At 46.7% G+C, this 17,560-nt stretch overlaps 1 protein-coding gene across 5 annotated transcripts in view; it reads right to left on the reverse strand.

Moving 5' to 3' along the window:
- LOC144114295 (pyruvate dehydrogenase phosphatase regulatory subunit, mitochondrial) overlaps window positions 1–17,560 on the reverse strand; it is a 95,655-nt gene that overhangs the window by 30,012 nt on the left and 48,083 nt on the right. For all 5 annotated transcript variants that reach the window (XM_077647927.1, XM_077647926.1, XM_077647928.1 and 2 more), the window contains 3 exons: window positions 16,836–16,985; window positions 13,646–13,770; window positions 11,020–11,212 (listed from right to left, as the gene is read on the reverse strand). In XM_077647927.1, coding sequence (XP_077504053.1) covers window positions 11,020–11,212; window positions 13,646–13,770; window positions 16,836–16,985 — 468 coding nt within the window. The remainder of the gene's footprint in view (window positions 1–11,019; window positions 11,213–13,645; window positions 13,771–16,835; window positions 16,986–17,560) is intronic.

Here is a 17,560-nt window from a genome sequence, read left to right on the forward strand (position 1 = left end):
CCTTTATAACAGGGTCAGCAACAAAGGACACATTTAAAAACTAAGACAACGAATTTTCCGCTACAAATTAAAATGGTTTGCTAGTTTCTTCTTCTATTGCTTTCGTGTAGGCACAGAAAGTAGTGTGCAAAATGTAGGCTAAAATATTTGGCATACATGAATGATGCTCCATAAATTTCACAAGAAAGCAGTGACAGTGTGGGCATAATTTTTCTACCAAGTGGTTAAATAAATGCTACAACAAACTAACACTGAGCATTGCAAGCTGCAAAGATAAATTTCTCACTTAAATTTCTTTTTGTTCTTAATTTTAAATGTGTCTCACAAGGCCTCTCTGCTCATGCTCACATAAATGAGACACAACAGTAATCACATTAAACATCAAAGGAAGAAATGTTTCCTTTCTTTAGAGGTAACTAAAACTAGAGTGCTCTGTTTTCGGTATGTACCAATAAACCCCTAAAATAACCCCCGAGCTAGATTTCACTGAAAACCAAAAAAACCCCGAATTTAAGCTGTTCTTTAAGGGGGGGGGGGGAACGCCAGCTTCACGTGAAGAAATCTACCTTACTTTTTTTTCTCGTTGACAAGGAACACAGCCGTATTATTCTTAGAGTCATTCCTTTCTATCAAAGCCACATTCCTTGCCCGTTCCCTTCTTGTATCTTTACCAGCAAGACGATTTTTCAAGTATTTAGGCCAGGCACAAGTTTCCTGGAACAAGGAAGAAAAGAGGACACCGGAATACCCAGGACAAGCTCACCACGCAAAGCCGTCTACTATTTCCATTTGAGCAGAGTGAACAGAGGACAGGACGTGAGTTCTTCCTTGCCCTTCGGTGTTTTCTTCCCTTCTCGGCACTCATCAGCATGGGCACAAAACAGAAAACCACGGAGGACTATGTCCAATAATTTGATTATTTTGAAGTTTTAAGTGACGGTGTAAACAAGCACCTTGTGAGCCAGTACTGTCAACTAGGTATCTCCGAGCGCTTTCATCATATCAGCAGTCCTGAGTGAGCATGTAAAATCGGCTCGATATCTACAACTGAAAAAGCCGCAGACAGAGCTAGGTCTGTATGATTCATGCCAAATCTCCTCCATTCACTACCTTTTATGGGGATATGCGGGTCTTGAAATGCGAAATTGCAAAAAAGTCAGTTCTCTAAAAATACCATTTTTGGCATGTTTGTACATTCCAGCTTCTCTCTTCAAAATACCAAAGTCTAATGCCTTCTAGAAATGAAAACAAAATTGATGTTTTATGCACCTGCGCCAACAGAGAACAACTGAGAATGACGAGATAAAGCCGAAGTTAACGTGCTGCTAGCTCCATTTATCCTTGTCGTATTGCACCCATTTCAGTGTCGTTTAAAAGCTCACTTCCTCTGCCACGTTTTGAGTGCCAGCATGCCATAAATGACCATGCGCAACCAGATCTTTCACGCCTTTTCTGAGGCATGCTTTGAGGTCGCCAATTGGCTTGCCTCGGTTGTGGGCAAATGCAGTGCCACTGTTGGCAGGAGCGCATGCCTCCTCTCTTGCTCCTCGGAGGCTTACAATCTCGCCCAAGTCACGTGGCCCTCCCTCCCGAGTGCTTTGTTTCCTCTGTGGATTCGCAGGCTCTTTCATTGCAGTACTTGCTTAGCTAAGTTTCTCTAGATTCCTTCAACGTTTCTTCGGTTTCCCACATCGCATACTTTTGTAAGCACCAAGAACTAATGCCGGGAAAGGTATGTTTGAAGGCTGACATGTCATGCATGCAGGAAGAGAAAGTGCCGCATGCCCAACTGAAAGTTGCATCATACAACGTCGAGGTGCTCGACCGTGCCGCATGAGGATCGTTCACCAATAGCGTAGCATCGCTTGTCCCATTTCGAAATATGAATTTAAAAATTCCCCGATAGGAGCACTTTGTGTACAATGTATAGAATGCTCTATGTTCTGAACACCCTCCCAAGCCACTACGAATGATACAAACGTGCGAGCCGTGACCGCACCCTCGAGCACTATGTGCTGCCCATACATCGCCGACACCGCGATCGCCAGTAGTGCTGTACGCACCGCGAGTAGTGAGGTGTGGCCATGCGGCAATAAACAAATCCAGTCCACCGTAAACAGATCTGCGTGAATGCATTTATCATGCTTCTGCAAGATACATCAGTATTGTAGCGTGCAGGATTGTGCCCGGCTCCAGAAGAAGACGACATACCCCAGCATGCTCGGCGGGCGCAGGCAGATCAGAATTCGACGGCTACGCGATCAGATGTCGGTGCTGCACCTTCTCAGCTTGCCTGCAGCTCCGCTTCCTCCTCGCTAAACAAGTCCTCTTAATAAATTTGTGGACACCAGACACCTTCGGCCTGTGTCTGGGCAGTGCCTTCCACAAACTAATAACCAGGACGTGACGGCGCGTAGGCGAAACTTGGACTTGATGGTCAGGAACCAAAGTTCCGAGTCCGAGGGCCAGAATTCGGGCAGCTGGAGCGTGGAGACATCGTGCTCGTACAGAGGCAGCAGTGGGGACGACAGAAGTGACGAGGCAAGGGAGGAAGCTGTTGCCATCGCTTACAGGATCTGGCAGGCATTGAAGGCAGCTGGGGTCTTGAGTTCCGTGCAGCAGTAGGCGTAGGCTGATGCAGGCACAGGCCGGGGGCACAGAGGCGGGGCAGCTCAAAGTCAGGAGTCAACAGTTCGCAACAGTACTGTCCTGTGAGCACATCGTGCTGGTGCCTCATCCCAGTCTCGGTACTATGAGGCACTCCGCAGGGAAGCCCGTTACTTCTGATCTTGTCGCCACTGCTCGCAACCCTGCACGTTCTCAAGCAACCACCGTGCTTGGGATGTGCCACTTCCATAGCCCCGGACGACCTCTTCATGGCCAGCACAGCAGCATGCCAGGAGTCTTCCACTGCTCCGACTTCCCTGAGTTTCCGATCCCGCTTTAAGGCACAGGTCATGACCACCAAATGTGACAACATCGGCACTTGTTCCATCACTCCTGCTCCCTCCTGTCTTCTCATCATCCCACGCCTTCTCCCCGGCTATGACGCGTTCGCATTCTGCTGCTCCCACTGTTGAGGAGCTGCACGACCCACCTACTTCTGCTTCGAGCTCCTGTGCCGACCCAATTGCACCCATTCAGCCTCGAAGCCTGAGGCCTTTACCGGCAGCTCCACCTGGTCTCGTTTTCGCTTTGCCTACGGACTTTCCCTGATGTCCTCATTTCACCCTGCCAACCATCTCGCTGTCCCACAACCATATCGCTCGACTCCCTCACGACTTCCTCGCTAGAGGGGGGGGGGGCCTGTAGCGTTGTGCCCAACTCCAGAAGATCCCCAGCACGCTGGGCGGGTACGTGCAGATCAGAATTCAACGGCTGCGCAATCGGATCCCGGCACTGCAGCTTCATTGTGCATTGTGCCCAACTCCAGAAGAAGATCCCCAGCACGCTGGGCGGGTACGTGCAGATCAGAATTCAACGGCTGCGCAATTGGATCCCGGCACTGCAGCTTCTCGGCTTGCCAGTGGCCCTCCTCCCTCCTGGCTGAACTAGTCCTATTAATAAATTTGTGGACACCAGACACCTTCGGCTTGTGTCTTGGATGTACCTTCCACAGTATCTACAACTTTTGTCCGTAAAGTTTCGAGACTGATTTATTTTCTGCTCTAGAAATGGTTCTCCAAAACAAATCTTGGTGCGTATGTGTAGCACCATCTTTTCGGGCTAACCTGAGCTATTTATGTTAATTGCTGTGGCAGCCGGTAGATGGCACTACATGTATAAAAATATGTTGTCACTAGTCGTCTGCGCATTCTACTGTGAGTGAATGTGGAGAGATGGACGTACACCTCAAACAGCGCGTAAACATAAAATTCTGTGTGAACCTTGGCAAGACAGCCACAAAGCCATAAGAGCTCATTCGTGATGCTTCCAGCAACGAGACATTATCGCGGGCGCGAGTTTTCGAGTGGCACAAGAGGTTCGTTTCGAGGAGAACATCGGTGGAAGACGACACAAGGCAGGGAAGTTTTTCAACCTCACGGAATGAAAACAACGTGGCTCAGATCAGGGAAATCATACAGCAAGACCGCACCATTACAGTCCGCATGCTATCACATGCTCTTGACATTAGTAAGACAACATGCCACCAAATTTTGCATGCGAACTTGGGGAAACGAAACCTGAATGCCAGACTTGTGCCGCACTCCCTCACACAGGACCAGAAGGACACGCAGGCATCAGTGAGCGCTGCTCTCCGAGGCAGAGAAGGATGCTGCATTCGTCAACAGCACCATTGCTGAAGACGAAACATGGTGTTTTCAATACGATCCTCAAACAGAGGCAGAGCGCCGAATGGCGGTCCACAAGCTCTCCGGCGACGAGAAAGGTGCAGCGACAGAAGACCAAAACAAAGACGATGCTGATAGTTTTTTTTCGATGTCAGAGGTTTCATACACCACGAGTTCGTCCCACAAGGGCAGACAGTGAATCAGGAGTTTTATATCCGCGTGCGCCAACACATGCGTAATGCACTGTGACGCCGTCGCCCTGACTTATGGGCATCTGGACAATGCAGCCTTCTCCACGATAATGCAAGGCCATACACTGCTCTCAGCGTGACATAATTTCTCGCCAAGCACAGCATTACTGTACTTCCTCATTCGACATACTCGCCTGACCTCTCCCCATGCGATTTCTTCCTGTTTCCTTGTGTGACGAGAGCCCTAAATGGTTGTTGGATGGGGAGCATGGAGGCCATTCAAGACGCCATGACAAAGGAGCTGACAGCCCTTCCAAAAAAGCGTTTTCCAACTGTTCCCAAGACCTCAAGAAGCGCTGGAAGCTGTGTATACACTGCAAGGGAGACTACTTCGAAGAGGTGCTGCACAAATGATTTCAATGTTAAACGCATTTTTTTTAATGGACCCAGTCTCGGAACATTACGGACAAAGGTTGTATAGTGAATTAAAAGATATTGCTGTATCTTAATTAGAAGTACTATTTTAGTCATGCTACCTATTCAAATGTTCCAGGATCACCAGCTCAGATGACACTTGCCCAGACATTAACCAGGTTTGTGGATAAATGCAAGACTGGCAAGGACATCGCTCACGAATTTTGTTGGAGCCTGTACCAAGGTGGTGTGGCACTGCATCAAGCCGATGGTCCAGTAAGGGAGCTCTTCCACACTCGCTGCCCAGCACCTGACCAACTCTACAGAAAATACCTTCCTGAAGTGTACGTGAAGGACGTGGAGACTGTGACTCAGTTAGTACCCGATCGTTGCGTATCGATAACTATAGACGAAACCCCTTAAATGTACGGGAGGACAGCTGTTGCTTTGCTTTTCCCACCCAGATTATAGTTTTCTGAAAGGAGCAGTGCTTGCCAACTTGCACGTCTTGAAGCAGTGAAATTCCACTACCACAGGCATTCTACTTCAAGAGGTGCTCACAAAGTATGACAAGTCTCTTAATGGGACACTGAGGAGAACTCTATCAATTTTTTTTTGTTAGCAAAATCTGATAGTTCGGCATTTCATGGCTTTGTTGCCACTTGTCCGGGAGCGAAAGATGCATTTATTTCAAAGAAATTTGGATTCGAAGTTCAAAAAGTTTTTCCCGCCGCTCAGATTCAAACTCGAGAACTTTTATGACGTCATAGGACGGAGTGATGTGAAACGTGACGTAAACGCAGACCCCGTGATTTCTGGCAGCTAGCGGTGCGGTCTAGCAGCTGCCGAAACGAAAGCTACCGCTACCGCATGTTGAAGGCATCTATCGGGGGTCGCTACCGTCGCTTCGTTTACGTTTGCACCGGCGTCTTGCCAGCGTTACGATGGATACCGTTCCCGAAGCCGACGATGAAGTTCTCGCAAAAACTCCGGCCTGCGTCTCAGCGACCTCAGCCCCACAGAGCGTGCGATGCTTTTGAGGGAGCACGGTTAGGTTAGGCGCCGGCGGGTTGTTTCCGCCTTCCACCGTGAGCAGCCGTTGCTAATTAAATATCATAACCCCAGTGCGGGGAGTCGCGAGGGGCCAGGACAAGGTCAGCGCGTTGCGCCCACCGGAGGCTGGCCGGGGCTTTGGGGCCAATGGATTGTGATTCCTTGAACGGCGCGATTGCACGGTGCAGCAGGCAGCGTCGAGGTCTCCCACGGTTACAAGGGCCAGGTTATTTATTTATTTTTTGCCACAAAAAACGGATGGGTGCTCAAGGGCGGTCGCGTTTAAAGTTGGCGGCTTGAAACTAAAGCCGACGCGCGACGTTTCAACAGCTTCCACTAGATCCAACGGGTCCACTGGATCGGGCTCTCTCACCCAGTTGCATGTACCTTCAGATGTGTACTGTGAATGGATTAAATTAGCCGAGATTTCGAAAAGAGAAGCTCCGCCCAACTGCCAAAGGTATTGAATTACGTCACAACGCGCACCTCGCCGCGGAGCCGAATCAGTCTGGCCAGGCCGGCGGCAGCTGGCACACTCGGCGCGAAATAGAGACATGCTCCAAGTCTCCGCCAGTGCGGTCAGAGTGTGCCGAAGCCGCCGAACGCGTCGGTGGTCAAGCGCAGTTGGAGTACAGAGGGTCTCACTTTGGCCGACGTGACGTCGACATGCAGCGCACGCGCGCACGTTAAGCCGGAGCATAAACGTGCCTTCACAGAGCCTGCGCTGTTTTTAAACACTAACCAACGTATTCGGTGGCGGCTTCTATGGGAGCCACTGAAACCCCCCGCCCACTCACTAACAAAAAAAAAATTCCTGTGCCGAGGCTTGGAATCGAGCCGGGGCCTTTGGCGTTTGAGGCGGAGACGCTACCACTCTGCCACGACGGCTCAAGGTGTACCCATCAATAAAGGCGCATCTAGTGAATGCACTTTTCCAATGCAGAAATCCCCACGCTTTTGCTACGTATATCTTGGCCTAACAGAGCTAGGCCATCATAAATTTTTCTTAACTGCCTTGTACCTTGTCTCCCGTCCCTAATAAATGATTTCCGTTAAGTAGTTGACTGGCACAGCCGGGAATGTTTCGCCGAGCGAGCGTACAAAGACACAAGTGCCCTTTATACAGCGAACTGCCTTGTACGATCTCCGACCATCGTGCCATCATAGTTTTTCATCGACCGTGGCGATCATCTGAGAAGGCTTAACAGGCTCCTTCAAAGGTTAACTAGCATTTGAAGCGGCACTTGGAGTTCCTCTTCTGTTCGGCGCTTGTAAATCGAGGCATGTCAAAAACAAAACCATGGGGCACACAAAGCTCATAGACGCGAAGGGCCAAAACAAATCGAAACTCTCCTGGCCGCCAAGCATCGGTTTTCTTTGCTTCCAACATTCATGTTGTCTTTTGTCTGTCTTCCTTATGTGATAAAAGAGCACTATCGGTTTTAAAACAAAACTTACTTCAATACTGAACCGCACCAACCTTCCTTTGTCAGCCTCAGAGATTCGCAGTCCCATGTAGGAAGGAAGATTCCTCCAAGGTGGCGTCTCTTGTCCTATGATGTCACCACGCTTGTATGTGCGAGAGTGGCCTGTGGCGGCGATACGTGTATTTTGGTTCTTGCTATTTTCTACCTTACAAGAGGTTTGTTTCCAGTAAGAGTGGCGTTTATGAGATCAGGAGCTGGTATTCTAACAATACAAGCCAACTTCAATTTCTCCTCAGTCTCCCTTTAACGGTGTTTCAGCATCGGACTCGGCATCGTATATGCAGAAAATGACTCTCGAACTAAACGTGCCCTGTCCTGATTTTTCCACGGCCTATATGAAGGTGCCATCTTTCAGTGCTGTTCAAGAGTTCATCATTTGTGTACCAGCATATTTCAAATTCGTAAAACCCTGGTGACCAGAGGGGGGGGGGGAGGGGGGTGTAGCCAAGCCAGCACACAATTTTTTTCCTACACGTCGCGTTTCGTCGCCAGTCCACAACGCGATAGAGCTGAAGATTTTCCCACGTGGCGTCGCACGTGAGGAAACGCACAAACTGCGAACAGCACGTGGCGAGCGCAGAATTTCAGCACGCTGGAAGAACGCAAGTATCACGCGGAATTGAGGGCCGCTCGCAGCTGTTTCACAGTTTTGCCGCAGCGGCCATTAAGATGCTTTCGACAAACAAACAAGCATACAAAAATGTCCGCGACAATGCAATCGTCGTTCTAAACGGTGCATAGCTCAGCTGACTAATAAGCGGAGCTGACAGCCGCCGATGCTTCGGGCTGGCGGCGAGGGTCCAAAAACGAAACTACGCGGCCAGACTCTCTATCAGCCTACCGGCGGGGGCCTGCCAATTTTGAAAACACCTGCAGTTGCGCGCATGTCAGAGGGGCGCCGATAAGAAATGTAACATGCAGTTCAGGCCTGGGGACGAATGTTTGGGTGATCGGTTAGTCGCGCACGTCATCATAGCGTGACACGGCACCACTTTTTGGGAGCCCGTCAGAATTAACCGATGCCAGCCCCTGGGCGTCCGAATAAACGAGCCCCCGTCGCCACAGTCTTACAGGGACGTTCGGCAGGACTGTGACGGCAGCGCGGATTACCTGAATCAACTGAGGCTGAGGAGTAGGAATAAATGGTTATTTAATTCGAATTGACGAAGTTTTACTCTACAGTATTCCAGGTGCTGCTCATTTCACAGATGGTGTACAAATCCCTCTCTCGTGGCGCGGAAGGTTACCACCAGCAACAGCGTTTTTTTTTTTTATATAGAATTTTTAACGTTTATCACAAATAAATTTTAGATTCCATAATATTTCAGGCAAGATTCGTAAAATCGTGATACGGGTCAAAATTCGTACATTTTACTGAAAAATCGGAAGAGTTGGCAGGTATGGTACCAGCAATACTTAAAGGCTCCAGGGAGGTATGCCGAAAATTTCACGTTGCTTGCACATCTCTCGGATTGCCAGTTCAGCACCTTGTCACTATGGTTCCCACACACCGGTGCTTTTTTTTTTTTTTTGAAGCGCTCGGTGATATTCTTACTGCAGAGCAATCAAACAGCTCATGAATGACACAGCTAGAAGTGAAAAGCTCGAAAAGGTGCAGGCAGTCCTCGCTAACCCAGAAGCCATGACTGGCCTTTTGGCGAAGTGTAAACACATGGCTAAGAACTTCCAGCCAATAATCACAGCAGTGAAATCCCTGGAGTCTGAGGAGGTGCTTTTCTGCCACATGTACTCAATTATGATTCATCTAGAGCGAATCTTTGTTAGTCAATGCCTTCCTGAACGACAAGCATTTGGTGCAAAGACCGACATGCATACTCTTAGACATGATGAGCTCCGACGTCCGAGAAAAATGTGCGCGCAGCTTCTGCAAACCCTTGCTTGAGATTCAGACAAAGTGGGAAGCTGCTGTAAACAAAAACATTCCGGCAAGTTATCATTTTCTGAGAAATGACTTCTGGCATCAAGTACAGGTTGTGGACCCAGCCCTAACTAATAACAGAATAGGACTTCAGTGAATTCTTTTCACCTGTAGTGAGCTCTGCAGACCTAGCATCTTTGAAAGAGGAACTCTTAGAATATTCACTACATAGAGTCCCATCTGCTGCAGTTTGCCTTAACAGCTTCTGGAGAATGTGCAGCAAAGAATTACCAGTCTTATCAAAAGCTTCCCTTGATTCTCTTGCCATCCCCATGTCAAGCGCAACCACAGAACGTGAGTTTACTGGCCTGCGTTTCCTGAGCCTGCATTTCCTAAGGAGCATGCTGCAACAGCTGACAAATCTCGCGCAACATACATGTCCATTTGTTTCAATAAGTTTAAGTATTAATTTCATGCTCCTGAAAGCTTTGTGCTTCAGTTGTAATTTTCACTCATTGGTGCATTAATTCATTGTGCAGTGTTTCGTATGTGTTCAATAAAATTGCGTACTGTCAGGTATGTTATATCTTCTCCAGTTGCTTTGCAACTCAAGCTCTGATAAACACCGATGTCTCTCCGACATTGATATTAGGCACCGAAAAACACTGAGTTAAAGAAATAAACACTAATAAATAACCCCCAAATCTGTAGAAAACTAAATACCAAAAACACAGAGCCTTAACTATAACAGAGTGGGACTGCTCAACCCACCTATCTGTCACAATCCAAAAGGTGTTTTCTTGATTACAAATTCGTACAGCTTGCTGTTCATACGAAACTCTGCATGAAAGAATACACTGCCAAGTCAAAAATAGAACCAGCGCAAGAAATTAAAATGCCTTTGGCTTTAATAGCGCGAGTGGCCACACCACACAAGAGCAGAAGCTGAGATAGCTCCAATAGGTCTCAATAGGAAGTGTGTCAGCAAATGAAAAACATTGTGGAGAACTTACTGTTTACACTGAATTCTTCTTCCAATACCTGCTGACTCTTCTAGAAGTGCCAACAGTGAGCTCCAATGCAATTATTTCTACTCACAAAATCAACCAATACCATTAATGCTCAAAGCAAGCACAGTGAATACACGAAATGAAACATACTCCTGCAACAGCGGCTGCCAAGAGCAACGATTGAGCACACAATAATGCGACACAGTCAAAACTGCCACGACCTTTGCCACTAGTGTGGTCTTTCACAAGTTCTGCAGTGATAGCAGATTACTAAAAGAGCTAGCTCAAAAGGACTGAGCAGACATCACTGTTTTTGTGAGCACCAGTGCAGCTAATGCCTACAAGCTGCAGCCAGCATTGCTATGGTGCACAGTAGTACATTTCGACCAATGCTCTGCTTTTCTGCTCATCATTTTTGCAGCCAGACCATATGCAAACGATCCAACACTGAAAAGGCAATCAACAAAAGGTATTTTCTATTCGCATGAACCAATGACAAGAAATTAAAACTATACATATTGTTATACACATTATTGAACACGTGATGTAACTAGAAATCTAGAAGCTATGTCTTTAGGAAAACATGAACGATACAGTACACCAAACAAAAGCTATCATTCTTTCACTATTAAGTAATATTCCGGCAATTTTTAAAACAAGGCTCTAAAATAGCACAATTAAATCACTACATACCTGGTGCTTCAGTCATGCGATCTCGAAGAAAATGAGCATTGTTATGAATCCCAATAAACCTTCGAATGTCAATGTCCCAGAGATCAAGCTTTGGTTCTCCTTTTGCAATCCATTCTGCTGTAACTTCTCCTAAGCCACCAGCAGCCTCGATACCAACAGACTTCATTCCAGAAGCAACGAAATAGTTCTTGGCCTAAAAGCATACACATATAGCGTCCACAACCAGTGCTCATAAAATTGCCACAGCCAACATTATTGCAGCTGTGAAGAAGAAGGGCATTAGCCGCACTGCCATCACTCAGATCGAAAGCCTGTTGACCCTAACAGACCAGGGACTGTGTTTCGCTGCCGCCTAAGTGCTGACCTAAACCTCTTAGATTTGGTGGAGGTTCGGTTTCCCATCCTTGTACCGCCCTGGAACTCAGCAGCAGCACACTACGACCCCACAGTATGCCCGAAGGTGCCAACCATCAAGCCATGCAGGTGGGCTCAGCAGTCCTCTGTTCTGGCTCCCTCCGGCAGTGAGCCCTGCACTCTTCAGCGGGACTGACGATCATGAAGCTTAAGATTGGCTCACATCATACGAGCGGGTGAGCACGTATAACAAGTGGGACAATACAACCAAGTTGAACATCATATTTTATTTGACCAGTGTTGCCAACCTGTGGTTTCGAAACCATGAAGCAGACTTCTCCACGTGGACCGCTTTCAAGGTGAACGTCGTTGAAGTGTTCGGCCATCCTGCTGTGTACAAACTACGCGCCGAACACCGCTTGTGCAAGTTTTCCCAGCAGTTGGGTGAGACCTTCACAAGCTACACTGAAGATGTGGTCAACCTGTGCTCACACATCAACACCCAGATTTCTGAGGCTGACAAGCATATTCTGAAAGGCATCAAAGCTGATGCATTTCAGATGCTGCTGTTGGAAGCATTGCCGAAGCTCTGCCAGAGTGTTGTGACTGGAGATCCCACCGCTGCCACCAATGTTGTGACTTTCAGGTGGTCCTGTAACGCTCGCCACCCGTTTTGTGACAGAGCGTCGCCAGCTCTCTAGTAGGTAGCGAAGACTCCGAGTCAGGCATCGGTGAGAACAACAAAAGGGATTTTATACATTATGTACAGAGCATTATACAGGACAAGATCGGCACGGGGGCCGAGAACTAACAGCAAACGTGACTGTTCTCGCACGGCGATGTCCGGCGAGGCTCCAACGCGTCACACATCACACTCCACTCGTGAGCGGCACACGGCTCACGGTCGGTCTCTCTACAATGTACCTGGTAGAACGGTGTGACAGAGTCCTCTCCAGGCGGCAGCGTTGGGACTTATATAGCCCCGAGAAACGGTTGTCACACAAACGGACCAATCAAAAGCCAGCACTTGACAGCCGTCCGAGAGGTCCAACCAGCGACCGCGCTGGCCACCCGTTTCAAATTTTCCGCGCGCGGTGACTCCCAGGGGGAAACGGGAACCGGCGCCTGGCTGTCTAGCAATTCGCTGCACGTTTGAACATGTCGCTCGCCGATGCTTCTCCATAGGGCGCCGCTGCCTGGCGGCGCAGCATCTTTGCCTGTCATGGGAGCGTTACGGCGCTGTTGTCTTGCTGCGCAGCACCGGGCTTGTCCAAGGGCGTTCGCAGGAGAAATTGTGCATCTTGTAAATGTGGAATCCGGGCTGGTTGTCCGAGCACAACAAGAGCTACGACGAGCTGTGCAAGCAGGGGCTCCTCACTCACCAGGCCGCCGCGCCTGTCAAGTCGCTTGCCGGCCTGTCAGCTGCAACCGACCAGTCAGCTATTGGCACACGTCAAAGACTTCGTGGGCGAGGATGTTGCATGCCGACTCTCACTTCTGCCATCCCACCCTGGGTCATCTACATACCTGGCGCCCAACCTTCGACATGTTGTCCAAGAACAAGTGGCTGAGGCCCTTCCACCGGTCTCATTGCTCGCAACAGCACAGCCGCCCGCACCTGCCGCTGCTCCCCTGACCTACGCTGCTGCCGTCGCACGACCGGGGCCGCCTAACTACCCCCCAACCTACGCTCCTCCAGCGCCTGTGCCTCAAATTCCTCAAGCTCTAACGCCTTTTTTGTAACCGCTTCGACAATTTGGCAATCCCTGGCGTACTGGTGACAATCGGCCAAGTGACCTTCTTCTTCACACAGCATACACTTATGCAGTAGCCAGTGTGTTATCTTTACATCTACAGAAAACTCCTTCTCCTTTATGTTGGTCTGTTTGCCCTCAAATTCCCTATGCAGACTACATCTTGAGGTCTTTCTATTGTGACACCTATGAAGAATAACAAAGCAGCAGCAGAGATCATGGTCACAAGCAAGACCAATGCCATGTTATGCTGCAACATGCAATATCATATGAAGTTCATGAACTCATCACACTTGCATTTAACAAACCTTAGCAGAAGGTATGTGCTTTCAAATACCTTTTTTTTTTTTTTGTCAGCCTAAAACACGTCTATTCAAATGGTTGTAACCTTACAACATATTTGTATATATAGTCTGCAAGGTGTTTTCACTGGCATACATAAAAATAAACACAACCCGTATTGGGAACATGTTTGCGATTTGGTTTCAAACAGTGGCATACAGGTTTACTTGACTCACCTCTGGAGCTTCTCCAATGATCCAACGACAGTCAGGTGTGAAACTTTCAGGGCAATTGTAAAGTCTGTCCACTTCTATATTTCCCAGGTTTGGAAACCGGAAAAGCATTTCTTTCAAGAGGATATCTTCCATACAAAAAAAAATTATTTTGAGCTATTTGCACCATAACTCAGCCCACTGTAATGAACACTCAGATATATGTGTGGCAAAGCGATCATGGTCAGGGAGTGCCAAAATCCTCCACTATCCTTTCTCTGCACAACAAAAATTCGCAAGATCATCAATTTATGGACTGTATCTACTCATTCCAACAGCATGTGAACAACATAAATTATCAAACTTATGCACTTATGACATATCTAATATCTTTTATGAGCACTAGGTCATGAACACAATAGGTTTCACTAGAATGCTTGCTTTTCATTTCTTTTCTGTGATGGCTTTCCCTATCGGTACAAACGGCGTTCAAGGGAGACAGCACAAGGAGGCTAATGCATCATTGGTGGAAAGCACTGCTGGCTGCAGGGACTACTATATAAGAAAATGACATGCTTCTGGTAAAGAAGAAGTTCCAAACTTATTTCAAATACATTACTTTTAAGACAGTTACAGCCCTGAAGGCACTTACTGCACATATATCATATTTTTTAATGCACAGCAGGGAAAAGGGGAGCTAAAATATTTTAATTCATTGAATAACTTTCTTCCTACTACTTTCCCAGCTTTGTGAATGAAACAGGGGGCACTAATACTTTAATATTACGACTTATGGCTATAGAGGTGCACGTAACATCAGAAAACACTTTGAACTATGGTCCGGAGCTGATCAAGAAATGAGAAGTACCTTTGATTTCAATTCTTGAACTACATTAACTATTTATAATGTATGGTTAATTTTCATAGTACCTGTAGTCTATGTTTACTCGACACCACCAATTTTTCACAGCCACTTCAAAGCAAATGCACACAGGAGAAAAAATCCGACTTTCAGTAACAAAAAATCAGAAACTACGTATTATTCTATCTCCAGCCCGTTTAAGTGCAAACTGAAAGTTTACAATGTAAACTTCATGACATCAATACTTTTTCTGTATGCAGATCTATGAGGCTAGACTACGAAAGAGAGAGAGAGCCAGATGGCACCGCATATTGGTGAGGTGTAGAGTTACTGTGTAGCTTGCCAGCGTTACGTATTTGTTTTCCCTGTGCCACGCACGCCTCTACTGGCCAAACGCAACCACCTAGTTGAAAAAAGCATCCATTCATTGCAGCGAAGCCAACTGCTCCACATCGCTTTGCACTACATTGCTGCTGACAGTCCAATGGTACACCTACTCTTTTCGTGCTTTACAGCATTTCATTTTGTCAGAGTGCACAAGTTCATTGAAAACAATGTTTTCTTATCAAAAACACGCAATTTTATGGTAAGTGCTCGCTAACTGTTAAGGAGAAAACGTCTGTGCCTTGTGGTCTTTAGAACAGATAGCGTCATCTATCCATATGGCGAGCTTTTTGTTCGTAACTCATTGAGGTAAGTCTTGGTGTAGCCAACGCATTACCAGCAAGCTGTGTCATTTCATTCCCTGCAATAGTATTTTGGCTAGAATAAAGAAAGTTCAGCAGCGAAAAAAACAAGTGGCAAGTGGATTGAGCCCACAGTCGCTCTAACTGCTGCACAAAGCATGCCGCCTGCATGCACGAGTTGCGGCTTCCCCTCATAATTTGGATGCTTAGGAGAGCAATATGGCAAACCTACGCACAACTCTACTAATGTGGGCATATGCCTGCTGCATTGGGACCAATCAGCAGGTGCATGCTGGCAAAATTTAGCCGAAATTTAACCACTTGACCTTCGGATAATTTGGGCACCTTTTCTGGTACTTTGAAGTCCGAATTAGTGAGGTTTTACTATCCATCACATTATCTTTAGTATAGTCAAGTGTCAATTCACAGATTTCATATCTTGTTACCCATTTCGTGCGACCCCATTACAGGTTGCATCTGTTAAGCTGCCTAATCAAGCATTATATATTTCTGTGCACATAATTTTACTTTTGTACGGTGCTGAGTCAGTCCAGTATTGTTTAATTCAGTTGCACAGACCGCATACTACTATATCGAATAAGCCACTGCAGTGACTTAGTGGTTATGGTGCTCGGCTGCCGACTCGAAAGACACAGGTTCAATCCCAGCTGCGGCAGTCCCATTTCAATGGAGGTGAAATGCTAGAGGCCCATGTACTGTACAATGTCAGGGCATGTTAAAGAACCTCAGGTGGTTGAAATTAACCACAGCCCTCCACTACGGCATCCCTCGTAGCCTGGGTCAGATGTACTGTGCAATGACAGTGCACGTTGAAGAACCCCAGGTGGTTGAAATTAACTAGAGCCCTCAGCTATGGCAACCCTCATAGCCTGAGTCACTTTGGGATGTTAAACCCCACAAAACTGTAAACCTATTTAAAATAAAAAAAGACAGTTAACTTATCTCTTTATGATATTTTTTTCATACTGAACACATATTTGATTCTATATTCAATTTGATGTTCGAAGGAAGTAGGCTTGGGCAGGTTGGTAATTCATTGTAACATGGGAAGCATAGCGCGGAAAGAACGAAGCATTTGCACATATTTGCACACCCCTGCATATCAGTTTCAGTCCATTATAAGCCTGACTACAATCTGCTTTTTCCTCGCTTCTAAATTTTCTCTAGTTTAACACCTTTCAAACAAAAACCAATGCATTGATGCAAAACGCCATGTAAACTACCTACACACGCGTTCTTGCAGGCAAACCTGTAAGCACGTGTATGCTATTATGGCCTCATTCTAAACCGTCATTTTTTTGTATGCTTATGCGCTCTCTCAATTCGGTATTAATGAACTAGTATGGTAAAAAAAAAATTTGGACTAAAAAGCACATAAGCCTACCTAGCGCACTGGTATATCCACACATACACATTTATGCTAAGTTCCACCATTAGGTGCGTCCCTCATAGCCTGAGTCGCTTTGGGACGTTAAACCCCACAAAACCAAAACCACCATAATGTAAGTCAATTAAGACCTATGAAACTCCTGAAACTACAAATATAAAAAAGAGAGGTATGGAGCAATCAAATTATAGTTGGCAGGGATTGTTACGTGAATGTAATAAAAACAGTACAGAAGTACTAAGAGAGTGAAGAGCTTACAGAACTGGTCCCAGTCTTCAGGAAGTGTTCCCAGTTCTCTAGATGGAAGGATGCTAAGGTCAGCAGGCTTACTTTTAGGCTCAAAGCCACCAGCAAGGTACGCTCCTTCGTGTGCCCTCAAGTAGAAGTGGCCATCACAGTCATGGATCACTGTGTGAAATTTCAATGCAAAGAGCCATCATAAGCCTGAACTCAGCAGCAAGTCTTTTGTCTTGCACATGAAATGGTTGGTGAAATGCTTGGCAAATGGGTCTATGACCCCACCTTGTGCAATGAAAACTACCTTGTGTTATGGCATTCTTTGGCCAAAGCTGCCCTTGCGCCATAAAAATTCACCACCACCACTACCACCACCACCATCATCATCACTCTCTTACACAGGCCATCCAAAACCAGCAATTTGCCTTGAAGGTGTACTGTGAAAGTTGCAGCAAATTTAGTTTAGTTTTTCCACTTTTTCTTCCCATTTTGAACGCACGTAAAGGTTTCTGCCAGTATCAGCACTTTGCGCCAGATTTATTTTGGTTTAACCTTTTTGAATAATTAGGCTAATCTTCAATCCAACCATTGCTAGTTTGAACAAAAATAAGTTGCAGAAAAATAAATAACTAGGTTAGATGTTCAAGAATGTGCCTGTGCTCCCCAAAACACCCAGATAAATTTGTCATAATCTACATTTCCTTCTGAACTTGGGACTACAGCAAGCTTTTAAGCATTGCCAGCTG

Source organism: Amblyomma americanum, chromosome 1, assembly GCF_052857255.1.
Source record: "Amblyomma americanum isolate KBUSLIRL-KWMA chromosome 1, ASM5285725v1, whole genome shotgun sequence".
Lineage (NCBI taxonomy): Eukaryota > Metazoa > Arthropoda > Arachnida > Ixodida > Ixodidae > Amblyomma > Amblyomma americanum.